Genomic DNA, 15735 nt, shown 5'->3' with positions numbered 1-15735 from the left:
TAAGAGTTCACTAAAAATTAAAGGGGTAATTTAAATCTATATACTGACAAGAGAGCAAAATAAGCATTAATTGAAAATAGTGATGATAACAGTAGTTTATTAGTATATAAACAACAGGCAGATCCTGACCAACCCTTCACTCAACAGCAAATCGAGATTCCAGCTTTGTGAAAAATTCTCTTTCAATGCATTTTCTCTTCCTTATGAGAGTGTGAAGCAGGCACAATTGCAGCCTCTGTGTCCAGTCTCTTCATGAGCAAGATCAAAATGGGAGAGGAGCTCAAACTCCTCCTTTTTTGCCTCAGATCTGCTTATTGAGGTACTCACTTACATAGGATAGGGATCTTTTTTTGGTCTTTTATCATTCTTCTGTGTGAGCTCATTTTGAGAGTGTAGTCATTGTCTGATTTCACCCACATAGCTGTTGCTGGGGCATTAGATGTTCCGGATGAGGTACACCACATGCTGTGATAAGCATGTATAGGACCCCTGGATCTTGAAAGGTTGTGGAGGGTATTTATCACTGTAGCAATGGAGATGTTTGGAAGTTTAGATTCTGTTTTTCTGGCAGGGTCTAATGCCACTTTGAGTTGGTGTGGCCTGGTCTGTGAGGAGCTTACTCCTGATGATGAGCTTGGTGAGACTGGAGGGTCATTTGAAGGCCAGAAGAGGGGGTTGGGGAAAGATGTCTGTGGGTTGTAATTGATAGATGATACCCCATATGAGTTCAAGTGTGGGGTGGTAGATGACAGGTTGGGGTGTGCAGATGATGTGGTTTTTCGCCTGTATTGAAGCAGGATTTTCTCAGGCTTCATGTGGAAGAGCACTTATAGAAAAAGTTTGTTTGAAGCAAGTGAGCCTACTCATGTGAATAAATGCTCATGAGGATGAGAAAGAGCTCCACATTCTGGCCCTTGAAGTTTTGCACTGGCACCCTCATAAAAACTGAGTGACTAGAAGGTAATTAAGTCTTCAGTAAATCCCATCTAACCGTGGCAATCTCATTTACCATTCATAATTTATGGCTCTAATGCTAATAAAAAATTACTGCCTTGTTAGCTTTTTCAATTACTTTTTGGAGTTCACTGTAACTTTTTTTACAAAACTTAATACTTCACTGTATTTTTGATAATCTGAACTGTTGCTGATCAATAAAGGAAACATCAATGTTGTGGGAATGAGGAAATCTTTACTTTAAAGCGGGACCACCATTTAATACTCTAGTGGAGCTTGGTTCCACTTTCATTATGAAGCTTCATTGTTTTCAGAGTAATGTTTGGTAGAAGATTCCTAATGTCAAGTAAAATTTCAGAGGAAAAAGATAAGCAAATACTTGGACACTTTTCTTTTTGTGAAAGTGATTTCTTCAGATTCAAAACCAAGCTGAATGCAGCTTAGAGGAGTCTACTTGATTAAAAGGAAGGGCCTTACATTATAAAAAGAAACATGGGTCTGGACAGCTGGCATGTTTAATGAGAAAACTTCATGTTTCCTCTAGTTTGTCCTGTAAGCCGCTACGGGAAGGACTGCATCCTGTTGTGCTCCTGTGGTAAAGGGCAGTGTGACCCAGTGACTGGCAAGTGCTACTGTCCACCTGGCCAAATTGGACCCAGTTGTCAGCAAGGTAACGGAACAAGATCCAAGGGCACCCTGTCAATCTAGACACTTACTTGCAACCATCAGAAAAAGAAATATCTCAGCCCCCCAAATGTAAATACATTGCCATTGTTTATGCCCCTAGGAATTCATTCTGTTAGCAATCGCTGCATTTCCTTATCTCTCTGGAGCAAAATGATGTTTTAAATGTAGCCCAGTGTAAGCTGGTGGGCTGAGTCTGTAGCTGCTCCAAACTGTGCAGCTCCAGTTTCTTTGCTCAAGGCTTTTCTGCATTAACATAGAAATATCCAAAATAACACAAAGCAACCCAAAGTTGCGCTGCCTTCAGCATGTCATCTAATAATCATATTTATTATGGTCATGACTAAGGACCAACCAAGAAAGGGTCCCCGTTTTTCTAGGCACTGTACAGAATAATGGACAGTCCCTGCCTCAAAGAGTGTATTATCTAAATAGACAAGACAGACACAGGCAGACACCAGGTTGGGGATGGGGTGAACACACAAGACTGAAGACTGCAATGGCAGCAAATGTCATGTTCATTCTACATTAATTCTTTTGGGGCAAGGGGATGGTTAGTTAGGAGGGGATAAGCTAAATGGAAAGAAAAGTGAAGGGAGGGACAGGGCAGTGGAGAAGAGGGCAGGCATAGCACAGGGCAGAGGTGTTCACATACACCCAAAGGCCCAAGTGCCCTTACACCAAGTATGTGTAATGTATGGTAAAGAGAACTTTCTGCATTCATTGTTTCCTTCTTTTGTATTCATCCTTTTTGAGGCTAATTTTTTTTAACAACTTTAATTTGCTGTAGTGTGTCCCCAGGGAAGCTATGGCCCCAGCTGCCAGCTAAGGTGTATCTGTAAGAATGGTGGTATCTGTGACTCTGTGAGCGGATCTTGTTCCTGTGGACTTGGCTGGACAGGAAGTTATTGTGAGAAAGGTAGTATCTTCTCTCTCTCGCTCTTTTGATTCAACAAAGAAGAGGTCAGCAGCAGTATCAGTTTTTATAATGAACTGCCACTGGCATTGTACAGTAATGCATGCAACACTTTTGGAAGTAAGACTATGAGTTATATTATTAGATGGACCTTCTCAGTAATTTGCAAGGGTCACTAGCAGCCTGATGTTTTGATCCTAACAACTAAATTACTCTATAGGAAATTGTATTGGGAGCTGTGTGTTAGTGACCTCTCCAAATCTAGGTATGGAAAAACCCTGCAGGCTGCACTAGCAGGAATAAACCAACCCTCAGATAGTGAGGGCAGGTTCCGATTAATCTTAGTGGCTTAGCAGGTACATTCATCATTGTTGTGGACATTTATGACCCTAACGCAGTTGAACAAACATTGGGCCAGATCCTCAGCTTGTGTAAATCAATGTAGCTTCCTGACTTTGAGGGACCTAGGCCAACTTACACCAGCTATCTGAGTATATTTACATATTTTTCCGAAGATAACTGTATGTGCAGCTTACTCCAGTGATTTAGATACTACGGTGATGAGAGCTACCTAAGATAGAAAATCTTGTTTAGTATATGCCCCCACCCACAGACCTCTGAATTGGATAGTCATGCTGATTTGTGCATACCCATAGCAATGGCAGCTAGATATGGAGTTGGTGAGAAATGGAAGCAAGGAGTTTCCATATATACCTACTTGTTGTGACTTGCTCCAGAAACTCTAGAATGTCTTGGCAATGGAGGAGCTACACTTCTGCAAAAAAGCTGATGATATTGATACATGATCACTTTTGCTATCAACAATTTGTGAAGTGTTTTAGTTCGCTATGGTAGGTACCTAATTATGCAAGGGTGTGAAACAGAGTTCTTTTCATTTCCATTAGAAATTACTTAATAATTAATGGCATCCATATATGATACAACATAAACTGAGAAAATGTACTTTATTTAATGCTTTACATTTAACGGTAAGAAAATTTTGATGTAGGTACAAAAAAACCTGAAATGATGCCATTTGTTGTGTATTCTGAGAACATGCAATTGTACTTTTTTCTATCAGTATAAACCATATGGAAAGACAAATTCACAAATGGGAATTGTGGAAAGAAAATGGCTTTTCTGTATTGCATAAACATCCAGATAGTGAAAAATATTTCTCTCACAAATTTGTTAAGTTGTTCCCAGTTATGCAGAAATTTAGTGAACCCATAAAGCAGATAAATTTCACACAGATGGGGAGGAAATACACAACAAATAGTTCTCAGCTCTATAAAATCTTTTCTGACTAGTATTATTTCCTTACGTGTCTTTCCAGTGCGAAGTGTGGATAAATAAAACTTTTTGTTCTTTCTATTAACAGAATGTGCCCCGGGTAAATATGGTTCTGACTGTCACTTAAACTGCTCCTGTCAGAACAATGGATCCTGTGACAGGTTTACTGGTTGCTGCCAATGTCCAGAAGGTTACTATGGGCACTCTTGTGAGCACAGTAAGTAGACAACCCTCTCAGAGAAAGAAGGCCTCAACTTTGCATTGGGGTTCGTGTTAGTGAATCCTAATGCAAGGGCCTGAGTACTTCTATAGTCCAGCAATAAAATTATATATGTACCCAGAGCAGTCATGTACACTTTTTGGTGTTTCAATTAAAAATTGTCTCTCTTTGAGGCCCTGATTCAGCAAGCTACTTAAGAATGTGCATAATTTCAAGCACATAATCTCATTGAAGTCAATGGGACTACTCACAATTTTAAAACCACACATATGCTCAAGTACCTTGCAGAATGAGTGGGGCCCATGTAATAATTATTATTGTTAACTCTCTTCAAGTGAGCTGTAGCTCACGAAAGCTTATGCTCTAATAAATTTGTTAGTCTCTAAGGTGCCACAAGTACTCCTTTTCTTTTTGCGAATACAGACTAACACGGCTGCTACTCTGAAACCTCTCTTCTTGCAGACATAGCAGGAAACTCTCAGACTTACAGGATGGTGTATTCTTTTTCTGCATATACTTTTGTCCCGTTGCCAAAATAACATTTGTAACCTTTCATTTCCCAGCCTGCCCTGCTGGATTTTATGGTCTAAACTGTATTCACTCTTGTGATTGTAAAAATGGAGCTACTTGCAATCCAGTGACCGGACAGTGCATTTGTCCTGAAGGCTATGAAGGTGTCCAGTGTGAAAAAGGTGTGTGTAAACTTTTTTATGTAATTTGGGCCTGGCACTATATGTGTTCTGTCTTCTTACTTCTGTATTTTTCAAAGAAGACTTTATTTTTGGACACTATGGAATCTTATCATTAACCATTTCACTGTTAATTGTTCTATCAAAAACATCTGGATCAATGACCTTGTTCACAATCACACCATACTTGTCATGCCCTAACATTCGTCTTTTTTGAAAGGATGTTTCCCAAAGAAAAAATTATGACATTCTATCAGATATTCAGATCATTAAAAAGCAAATGAAATGTAGCTATTTCCATACTGCATTCACATCTAGTCCATTATTCTCTCTCCAATAGTGGGCAGTAACATCTGCTTCAGAGGAAGGCACAAGAAAACCTGCAGGAGACAGTTACGGAATAATCTATCCATAGGAAAAAATTCTTCGTGACCCTTATTAGAGCTTGGATTATGCCCTGAAACTCTAAACTCTTGGGTTGTTTACTCAGATCTCTGGATATTCTCATGTCCTATATAAATGTCTAATCCTGTTCTGAATAATGCTATGCACTTGGTCTCATTGATTAGATGAGTTCCACAGGTTACTGTCATAAAACAAATTGCTTCTATACAGTTTTAAGTTTGCCACTAACATTTCAAATAAGAGTATCAACTAGATTAAGTGGGTATTCTTACCTCTCATGTTGAAAGTTACATAATATTTCTCTGCTGGTTGTTTGATTAAAAATCAAATGAAGTACCTAACTGCAACAGTGCTGGGGCATGTTACAAATACCTGCAATAGGTTGAATTAGATTTAGCCTACATAAAAAGAAAGCATGCAAGTATTAAGGCTCTTCCATCTGTAAGTCTTTCATTAAAGTGTGGCAATTCACACTAGATTCACTTTAGAGCTCATGAGTTCTAGGAGATATGCATGAAAGATTCTGCCGAAATAACATGTTTCTTGCTATTGGCGTGTACAGCACATAAAAAAGTGTTCTTTTTGTTAGGCTGTAATGTCGGAAGATTTGGAGACAAATGTCAGCATCAGTGTGACTGTGAAGGAGTAGCCTCATGTGAACCTGTAACTGGAAGATGCCTTTGCCCACCTGGCAGGACTGGAGACAAATGCAACATTGGTAAGATCATTAAACACCCTTCAAGGGCTGGTTTACACAAGACTTTTGTACCTATACATGGGCTTAGAAACGTATCTGTACAACCCCCTTGTGTGGGTGCAGTTATGCAGGATTGCTATCAGGATAGCTAATTCCCTGTGGGAATAAGCTATGCCAATATAAGAATCTTTTTAAGGAGGTGGTACAACTTTTAACTATATCAGTTTCTAAACCAATATAGTTATAGTGGTAGAAAAACTGTATGTGGACCATCCCTAAAATGTTATTCTCCTCTATTTTACAACAACACGCTACCAATGGATACATTCAGAAACTCACAAACAGCAACTGTGCAGAGTTAGGGAGGACTCTTGCAGGGGGCTGTAAACTGGAGTTTGGAGATATTTCTGCTTGCTTTTGCACTCAGACTTGTGGGCAGAGCTTGGCAAACCAAGGCCAAAGCTGTGTCAAGGATCTGTTATTCCACCCCTGTGTGGAAACATTGACCATTGTCCCCAGAGAGCAATAACACAGGAGCTATAGCAGCTACTGCCGGCTCTGGGCTACAGAAGTTGTCTTAGGGTATGTCTACACTGCAATTAAAAACCCACGGCTGGCCCTTGGGAGCTGACTGGAGCTAAGGAGCTCTAAATGTTCGGGCTTGGGCTGGAGCCGGGGCTTTAGTACACTGTGCTGTGGAAGGGTCCCAGAGCTTGGGCTTCAGCCTGTGTTTCAACATCTATACCACAATTAAATAACCCATTAGCCTGAGCCCCATGAGCCCAAGTCAGCTGGCATGGGCCAGCCACAGGTGTCTAATTACTGTGTAGACATGCTCTTACAGGTCCTGATCCAAGTAAACTCCCCAACACACAGCAGGCCCTTAGACTGTGTACTAGGTAACTGATTTGCTCAGAAAGGTAGAATTCTGCCCTATGTATCAAGATTATAAAAGTGGGGGAGAAAATTCTAGTTTTTTCTTTGCAACAGCTGAGTCCTAATGAAATTGTGGTAGTTGTGACAGGGTGTGGATGGCAGCTAAAATCCTTATGCCGGATTCTGATCTAAGTCACACTGGCAGAAATCCAGAGTAACTGTACTGAAGTAAATGAAATTAAACTTGAGAGCGGAATCAGGTCCCCATTATAAAAGGTAAAAAATACTAAAGTAAACATTCTGAGTCACTACTAATATTTTAAGATCTCAGTTGGAGAATACCAGAACCACTTTTCAAGGGTCCTTTTGTTCTGGGAAATAGCATGAAACAGTTAAAAATGGAGCACATTATCAATGAAAATGAGAAGTTAAATAATTGCTGGAAACTTATAAGTTGGTGCAACCCAAAAGCTAAAAAAGAAAATGACTTGCTTCCCCTGCTGCACTGTCCTGTGGTCAAAAATCAATCTCCAGACCCTGTGGTCTGAATGGAGAGTTGAACCACACAATACAGTGAGTAAGGCTGCATGAATCCAAAGATCTTGCCAGTGACTTTAAGCAGAAATGAAACGCAAGGGGGAAGCTTAGCGTTGAAAATGTGAGCAAAGTTTCTGCTTCTTTCAAAGAAAGGCAGGGATTTTTATTTTCTTAAATCTGCTAGTCACAACCCACATCCATGAAAAGCAGTTATAGAGCAGGTTTTATTTGCGTTTTTATTTTCAATTAGGCTCAGTTCATCTGTGATATAACTGTGAGCAGCTGTGACTCTGCAGCAGCTATAAAGATAAAAGGCCTGATTTTAATTTGAACTCTGGTAAGGCACCCATTAAACAGCCAAAATGTTAATTAAAAAAAAAGAGAGAATATAACAGGCTTTTATGGGACCTCTTTTTTCTGGTAAATTAACATTGCAGACTTTCAAACAGATGTCTTAAATGCACTTTGTTGTTATCATGAAAATGTGGTATTACATAAATAAAAATCAAGTCCAGAGGTGTTCAGGAGACCCTGTCTCATAACATTTCCTAATTGAAAAAACCAAGCTTCTGAGACCAAGTGAAGAATTCCCCCACACGTGGGTTAGTAGCTGAAACGGCAATTGGAAACATTTTTATTTACATAATGGTTGGTGCAATGAAAGGGAAAAGATTCTTTATATTTACAATGAGTTTTTTGTGGGGGAAGGGCTGTTATTTACAATGTATTTAGCACCCTGCCTTCCCAGCCTGCTGCTACATTTTCCTCCAGGCATGTATCCTAAATGCATAAACAACTTTGAAAAGTTGTGATGAAAACTAGGCACAAAACCTATTTACTCATCTCTTGAAGTGGAGACAGATGATAATGAAAAAGCATAATGATGTTTTACTAGCATGGTGAATAGAATAGGTAAATAGAATTTTGCAAGATGGGCATAAAACCTACCGCACCCCCAGCACTTCTAGTTCCAGCACTCTTGTCTCCCTGTAGTATCCAGCCTGTCACAGGATACTCACAGAATTACCAAGTTTGCTGTCCCCCAGAGAGCAGTGTAGGCAAAGCTTTGCTGGTACAGCTCAGGCCCTTTATAACATCACAGCACTGAGATATAGTTATAGTGAAAACAGTCATAAATTTATTACCAGAAATAAAGATTTCAGAGATACTGAGTAGGGATAATAGAAACAGAAATGGTTGCATATAAAACAAAAAGTATAGCATGCTTCTTAGAGTCTAAAGTTATCTTTAACAGGCTACAGAGTAGCAGCCGTGTTAGTCTGTATTCGCAAAAAGAAAAGGAGTACTTGTGGCACCTTAGAGACTAACAAATTAGTTAGTTAGTCTCTAAGGTGCCACAAGTACTCCTTTTCTTTTAACAGGCTAAAATCCCTAGTCTAAAGCACTTTCTAACCTAAAATGACTCCCCACATTACCAGCCAAAATGGTTGAGATCCACCTTTCATGGATGCAAAAAGCACAGTTCTTTTTGCTGTCTCAGTGATGGATAACAAGATGTCCTTTTGCTTGTCCTTATATTTCCCAAAACTCATTGTTTTGTCCCCCCTGGTTGCCTTCACGTGTTGGTGTTGTCTCCATATCCAAAACAGGCTTCCATTGTATTGTCTTCAGTGCTTAATGTACATAAGAACCTAGGCAATCAGGTGAATATACATCTCTTTGCCTGGCAAAACCTATTTGTCAATCCAGCCTAGGGCACAGAATCTAAAATATATTTTTAGTACATAAGTACAACTCCTTAAATATCATCTGTACTTTTTGCAATGATTATGAGAATCAGTAGGACATAAGCTTTTTATTAGGCACCTCACATGACCGTTTTTGGATAAATACTATGAAAGCAGTGTGGAGGTATAGTGAGTTTGTTGGGCTGATAGAAGTTGCTGTTACAGAACAGTGAACCCTTTGCCAGTCGGCATTGAGAGCTGCTTAGGGTCATAAAGGGTGATAAGAAATAATTTTCAGATTGACTCTGCCTATCTTGGTTTATGTGAAGATTACATAGTGCCATGCATAGAGAGTCAAGAATTGCACTGGGTAATTGTGGAAGCCAGTAAGAATCTATAAAATGACAATAGCCTGCTTGAAGAAATCCGCAACTCCCTTTCAGTGGGTTAGTTCAGGGGGCATAAGTTTGTCACCATCCACTCTCATATTGGGAACTTCTACTGCTACAGTTCTCATATTTGGAACTTCTTTAAGACTTTTTGATCATGAATTGGGTCCAGTGAGACAGGACCAGTTAGTGGATGACAAACACAGGCTTCAAGGCTCTCCAAAATGTGTGTTTTTTCTTATTGTTTAGCAAGTCTGGGTCTCTAATTGTTTTCATGGTACTAACAGAGGGAGTATGCTAGATGAGCAGTGGAGGTGTGTACCAAGGTCCAAGGCAATTAATCATACAGGATAATAAGTCAATCCTCCTCCTTTCTTTGTTCTATTCAGATGAGTATTTACCTTAGGCAAAAGAGAGGTCAGCTTTTTAACACAACAAAAACCTTCAGCCATTTGGAATGGGCAAATAACAATAGCCAGTGATATTCTGTTCCATAGCTGACCCCAACAAAGCTTTACCATGTCACACCCAGATCACTAATGGAGAATGACATTTCGATTCTCAGTTGAGCCATTCAGAGTTTTTTCCAGTGAAAGAGCCAGGAATTTTCATGATCTCTCAGAGAGAAAAATCCCCAGTTTCAAACTGTGTGAGACATTTTCCCCTGAAACTCTGATATTGGCTCAAAGTTGATTTGCCCTGTTTTCTGTGTGTTTTCTACACTGTTCCCCATCTTCTATCAAGATCGGGGCCTATGTCTTATTATTGAACTTCTCTAATGGATTGTGACACACGGTTCTAATGGTTCCTGAGAAGAAGTCTTGTTCTCCTCTCTACCCATATCCTCCCCCTCTCCTCTTTTCTGCTTCTTCCTTTTCTTTCCAGACCCTCTTCTCTACTCAAAGTGCTTAGTTGAGTCAGAGACACTAAGCAGTTTTAAATCTGTGCAGTAAACCTTTGTTGAAATGTTTTGCCCTTCCAGAATGCAGGTCAGACCAGTATGGCCCCAGCTGCTCTCTGAGATGCCAGTGTGCCAACAAATCCCAGTGTCATCCTCACAATGGGAGCTGCATGTGTCCTGCCAAGTGGATGGGGCCAACCTGTGAAGAAGGTAACACAGGAAAGAGATGTTAAACAGAAAATTTCAAAGAGTGTCTGCTTATCTTGGGAAAGGATGCAGTTGAAAGGCTAGATTTGTCACTATTTGGGTTCCATGGGATTGTGCCAGTGGAACGTGGGCTCTGAGCTCCTGGCAGCAGAAAGTCCACCTGGAAAGGGGTTGGAATGTTTAAGCGGCCCATATTAGCCACTCTGCTAGAGAGCCTGAAGCTAGCTGTTGCAGCCATCAAAGTGGATAGGAACATTCCAGGAGGAGGTGAGGATTGACCAGCTGGGAGATGCACTTATTCAGCATGTCTGAGGGGGGGTCCACTGAAGTCCCAGATGCAACTTAAAGCTAGTTTCCCTCAACAAAGACAAAGGCCTGAATGCCTACCACACGTAATACTGTAAATACCTCCTACTGCACAGCTGTACCTCTTTCGCCCTCTCCCCCCACCCCCGGGGGGGCATGCCTAAAATTTGTTAAACTCGCAGCCTCAGGAAGGTAAAGAAGGAAGTTAATGATCAATGTATATTTCTCATATACTCGAAGTTCAACAATTACCTACCTATTGTTAATTACAAGATACCAAGCAGAAATGCTATTGATGGCCAGATGGGTAGGTGAGGCCTTGGAAAATAGAGATTCTCTCTGCTTTGTGAGGGTATTAAAAACCTCATGACACTCTTTCCTAGGGTCCTCAGTTTAAATTACCCCTCTCATCTGTGATGTATAGTGCTGACAGTTCATTAATGTTACCATACAATTCTGTATTTAGTTTGGGAAACACTTTAGGATCCATTGGTATGAAAGATCTAAATGCAAGTGGCCTTTGCCATTATTATTGAGGCCATTCTCTCTGCCTATAACCTAGGAAACAAGCATCACCAAGTCCTCTGCTTGCTGATGAAGGCTGGATTATCAAAATGTTTATTGTGTAACCTATATTAAATCTCATACAATTGCATTATATGGCCCCAAAACTATTTCTACTTAATTCTCTAGGAGGCCCTCCAAAACTTCCTTCTTAAGAAGAACAAACTGAGGAATGAGGAAATGCTTTTTCAAGATCTCTACAACAGTAATGCTTGGACTAATAAATGAATTGTTTTATAGGCACAGACAGTATTTAAACTTGGGTACAAGAACTGCTTGAATTCAGTTTGAACTGTGCTGAAATATTCGCACTTTTTCATGGAAGACAACAGTGGCCAATAAGTAGTTTGGATCCCTTTTTAAAACTTCTAACCTGTTTCATTTATTTATTCTTAACCTCCGACTTCTCAATTAATCCACTCTGGACATTCTTTCAGATTCCTGTTGTCACGTATTGTTTGAATTACATGTGGAGGGAAATATTTTTAGCAAAACTGATATTTCAAGACTATCATGATAAAAAATGTAATATACACATTTACAATGAGCCATATTAAATACCAGTGCCTTTCTAAACCCAGCTGGCAATGAGACTGGTGATAATACCTATTTGAACTCCAAGATCTCAAGCTTAGATCTGGTTTATGTAAAAGAGTCTAGCTACCAGAGGACAGAATGGAATCTGTATGGGTTTTCTTCATGTAAATTCAGTTTTGCTGGTTTGTCAAAATCAAACCATTCAGTGGCTCTCAAAGAAACATCCCCTTTTCATTTCAGAAGAAAGGTATATCTTTCGAGGATGGTGTGGGAAGCAGGCAGAGATGTCTGATTATTGGTGATTTTAAGATAAATTATATCTCCTTTGTAAACAAGACATTGTACTGTGCTTGTATTACCCAGTTTTGGTGAAGTAAGACTTTAAATTCTGAGAATTTAAAATGGTTCTGACTTGGTTCAATGTTATCTGTTGGTCACTTTATAAAACAAAGTGATCATGGTTACTGAAAATATAGTTAATACTATTTTTATCCATTTTACAGGTTATCCTTTTAATATAGGACTAAGTAACTGTAAAGATATAATGTTCTGCATTTTTAGTGTCCTGACCCTCATGGGATGAAAGATTTAATGGCACCAATTTGTACCATTGTTCTGATCGGTTAGAAGTTATAAGCCTGTTCATAGCAACTCTCAGTCTGACTGGGTAAAAAGTGGAACTTACTCAAAAGCGGCATGGAATTTAGTGAAAGGTTGTATATGTTGCCGCTTAAGCTCTCTTTCACACGTCATGACACACTAATGGCGACACTGCAGGAAAACGCCATGGTTTTCCTTTTAAAAGGTTCATAGTTGCAATTGTGATAATCTCTGATTTCTGCAGTCAGAAACTGTCCAGATAAAGCATCCCAAGCTTCAACTGAGATCTTGAACAATTCTAGATAGTCATTAGCTGCCCAGTCAGTAGCAGGCTACTATTGCTTACCTGGGACTTGAACTCCAGCTGTGATCTATTGAGAGCAATTAGAGGTTTGGTTGGCATTTGTTAGGCATAATGAAAGTATGATTATTGTTGTCCATGACTACGCTGTTATTGAAAGTAATTCCAAACACTCCTGTGACAATAACAGAATTAATTAACCAACAGTGCTTGGAGCCAGAAAGACACAGGGCCTAATTTTGATCTCACACAAGTTCTACTTAGTAACACAATGGACGTGAGTGGAGTTATTCCCAGTTTACACTGATGTAAATGAGGGCAGAAGCAGCGATGGCCTGGACTTACCCAGAAACAAACAACTCTCAGTGGGCCTAGACTAGCTGCTACTGTCATTTTAAGTCTCCTTTTTAAAGACACACTGCCCTGATTCTCACTTTACGGTAGTGTAATTCAGGAGTAACTCCATTGAAGTGAATGGAGTTTATACTAGGCTCAAACTGTGAGAGAGAAGAATCTAATGCCTTGTTTTTAACTACAAGAGAGAGATGCAATACAAGGCAAAAGTGACTGCCTAAAAAAACATAGATATTGCAAGTAATGCATTATGCTCAGGACTTTTCCCTTAGGGACAATACCCACAGTCTTTGGACAAATGAATGGTTTGTTTACTCAGCAACTGATGCACAAATAACCAACTTTGGCATATGCTATTTTGTAGTGGTACACAATGTTTACTGTTTTTCATAATACGTGTATTTAACTGTAATAAGAGCTGCTTACCAAAGAACCCTTTAAGGGAAGCCATATTTATAAGCAGAACCTGTGTTTTCAAAGGACTGTTCTTTTTTTCTTATCATACCCCTCTCTATTTTAGTGTATTCTTGTTTACATTTTCCACAGTACTTTAACTGAGCACTGTAAATATGTACTGGAAATGGAATTAATAATTTTGTATGTACAGTTTTTTAAAACAATTACCCAAGTAAGACATAAGACACATTATCAAGAAAACAATAAGAATGATATAGGTTATTTCCCACCGAATTAGAGGCCCAACTAGAACTGGTCAGGAATATTTTGAAAAACATTTTTCATCAGAAGATGCTAGTTCCTCAGAACCAAAACTGTTTGGGGTCAGTGTTGACAAATTTTGTCTATGCAAACATTTTTTAAAAGAAAATTTTGAAATGGTCAAAACAGGATCTTTTGATATTTTTCTGGTTGAAAAGATTTTTTGTTTTGAAATGTAAGTTAATTTATGGAAACAAAGAATTTTGAAACACTTTGACATTCAGAATGGAATATTTTGATTGACCTGTGCAAAAAAAAATTGGATTTTCAATTAGCAGAAATTTTTGAGGATGACTTTATGTTCCAATTTGGATCAGGGAAATATTTTTGAAATCTCAAATGATTACAGTATGGTAAAATCATTTTCTGCCCAGGTCTAGGCCCAAGATCTGTTATCATTAGTTATGTATTTTCCTAACTGATTGAAAACTTACTTGGAATATTGTGAACAATTTGTGGGTGCTACTTCTTACCATTGGCGAACAACATTTACCAAAGAGGGAAATTATGTGCCTACAGAATGTTGTTAAATAAACTACATGGGCTTTTTTATCCTGGGAAAGGTGTTAAATAGTTTTCTGTCACACTCATTTTGTTAAACTGTGGCAAATGAGTTTTATTTGTTACTAAAACAATGTCATACATTTTAATTGATCATTTATTCTGTTTAGTAAAATACCAGTATAAACTGCTAGGATGACAGTTAGCATTGAAATGTGTTGGCAATGGCACCTGTCAGGAATGGCCTAGATAATACTTAGTCCTGCCATGAGTGCAGGGGGACTGGACTAGATGACCTCTCAAGGTCCCGTCCTGTCCTATGATTTAGTACATTTTAAATTGATCTGTATCTTCAGCTTGGTGCACTCTCCTTGGCAACGTATTTCCCATGTCACTGCAGTCAGTTATAGTGGAGTTTCTAGACATTCGTGGACTTTGTATTCTGAATATAACAAGCATGTTATATGAACACACAGGTCACTACTGCTCTTTTACATTGGTGTAAATCTGAATCAACTCCAGACTTACAAGCAGCTAAATGGGTAGACTATGACCTGATGAAGCCAGCAGAATTCTACTCAATGTGAGTTTAAACAAGCAGAACAGCATGTTTTATGTTAGATTTCTGTAATTATAATACTGTCCTCATAGGGAAACCATCAGGATTTTGAAAATTCCCTGCTCCTCACTGCCAAAACTTACTGTTCTACTTTTATCCTTTTTATGTTTAAGAACCATAGCTATTACAGTTTGCCCAGGTTTCTTATTAACCCTATTATTTTGATTGGCTGCAGGTCTCTGTTTGCCTAAGTAATAACCAACACAGTATCAGAAATTGCCAACAGGACAAACATGGAAATTATGGACAAATTTTGGAAGCATCACTGATTATTATTGCTGGTTTGCCTATGCCAAAAAAAATCATGGTTTATTTCAGAATTTATTCTTTTACCAAGGAGAAGGGAACAGAGTTCTAGGAATAGCTCTTTACTCCTTGGGGCATTCTGCGCCAAAAAATAAAAATTCTATGCATAATATTTTAAAATTCTGAAAAATTCTGCACATTTTCTTTGTCAAATAAATGTGGAGAGTCCAGCATGGCACTGGGGAGCGCAGGCTCCTGGCTGCACAGAGCTGTGCAGCTCCCACCCAAGACACAGACTCAGCAGTGAAGCTGCATCCAATCCTGACACAGCGCAAGGACCAGAAACACTCCAGGGCCCTGCCCCTCCATGCCAGGTGCACCAGGTGTGGGCAGGCAGGCATGGCAAGGCAGGATCCAAGTGTGGAGGGCCTTAGTGTGGGAGATCCAGGTGTGGGTTGAGAGGGTTCTGTGTGGAGCAATCTGGGTGCAGGTGGCTCAGTGGGGGATCTGGGTGTGGAGCGGATCTGGATGCAC

The 15735-nt window shown here is 39.4% G+C and overlaps 1 protein-coding gene across 1 annotated transcript in view; it reads left to right on the top strand.

Moving 5' to 3' along the window:
* The window catches only part of LOC119861396 (multiple epidermal growth factor-like domains protein 6), a 309492-nt gene extending 293970 nt beyond the window's left edge, over positions 1-15522 (top strand). Inside the window, exons 32-38 of the mRNA XM_043492338.1 lie at positions 1499-1624; positions 2429-2557; positions 3936-4064; positions 4631-4759; positions 5751-5879; positions 10331-10459; positions 11456-15522. Of these exons, the coding sequence (XP_043348273.1) occupies positions 1499-1624; positions 2429-2557; positions 3936-4064; positions 4631-4759; positions 5751-5879; positions 10331-10459; positions 11456-11481 (797 nt within the window). The 3' untranslated portion in view covers positions 11482-15522. The remainder of the gene's footprint in view (positions 1-1498; positions 1625-2428; positions 2558-3935; positions 4065-4630; positions 4760-5750; positions 5880-10330; positions 10460-11455) is intronic.
* Positions 15523-15735: the final 213 nt, after the last annotated feature.

This window comes from Dermochelys coriacea, chromosome 9 (assembly GCF_009764565.3).
Source record: "Dermochelys coriacea isolate rDerCor1 chromosome 9, rDerCor1.pri.v4, whole genome shotgun sequence".
Lineage (NCBI taxonomy): Eukaryota > Metazoa > Chordata > Testudines > Dermochelyidae > Dermochelys > Dermochelys coriacea.
This window is presented reverse-complemented; position numbering and strand designations above follow the sequence as displayed.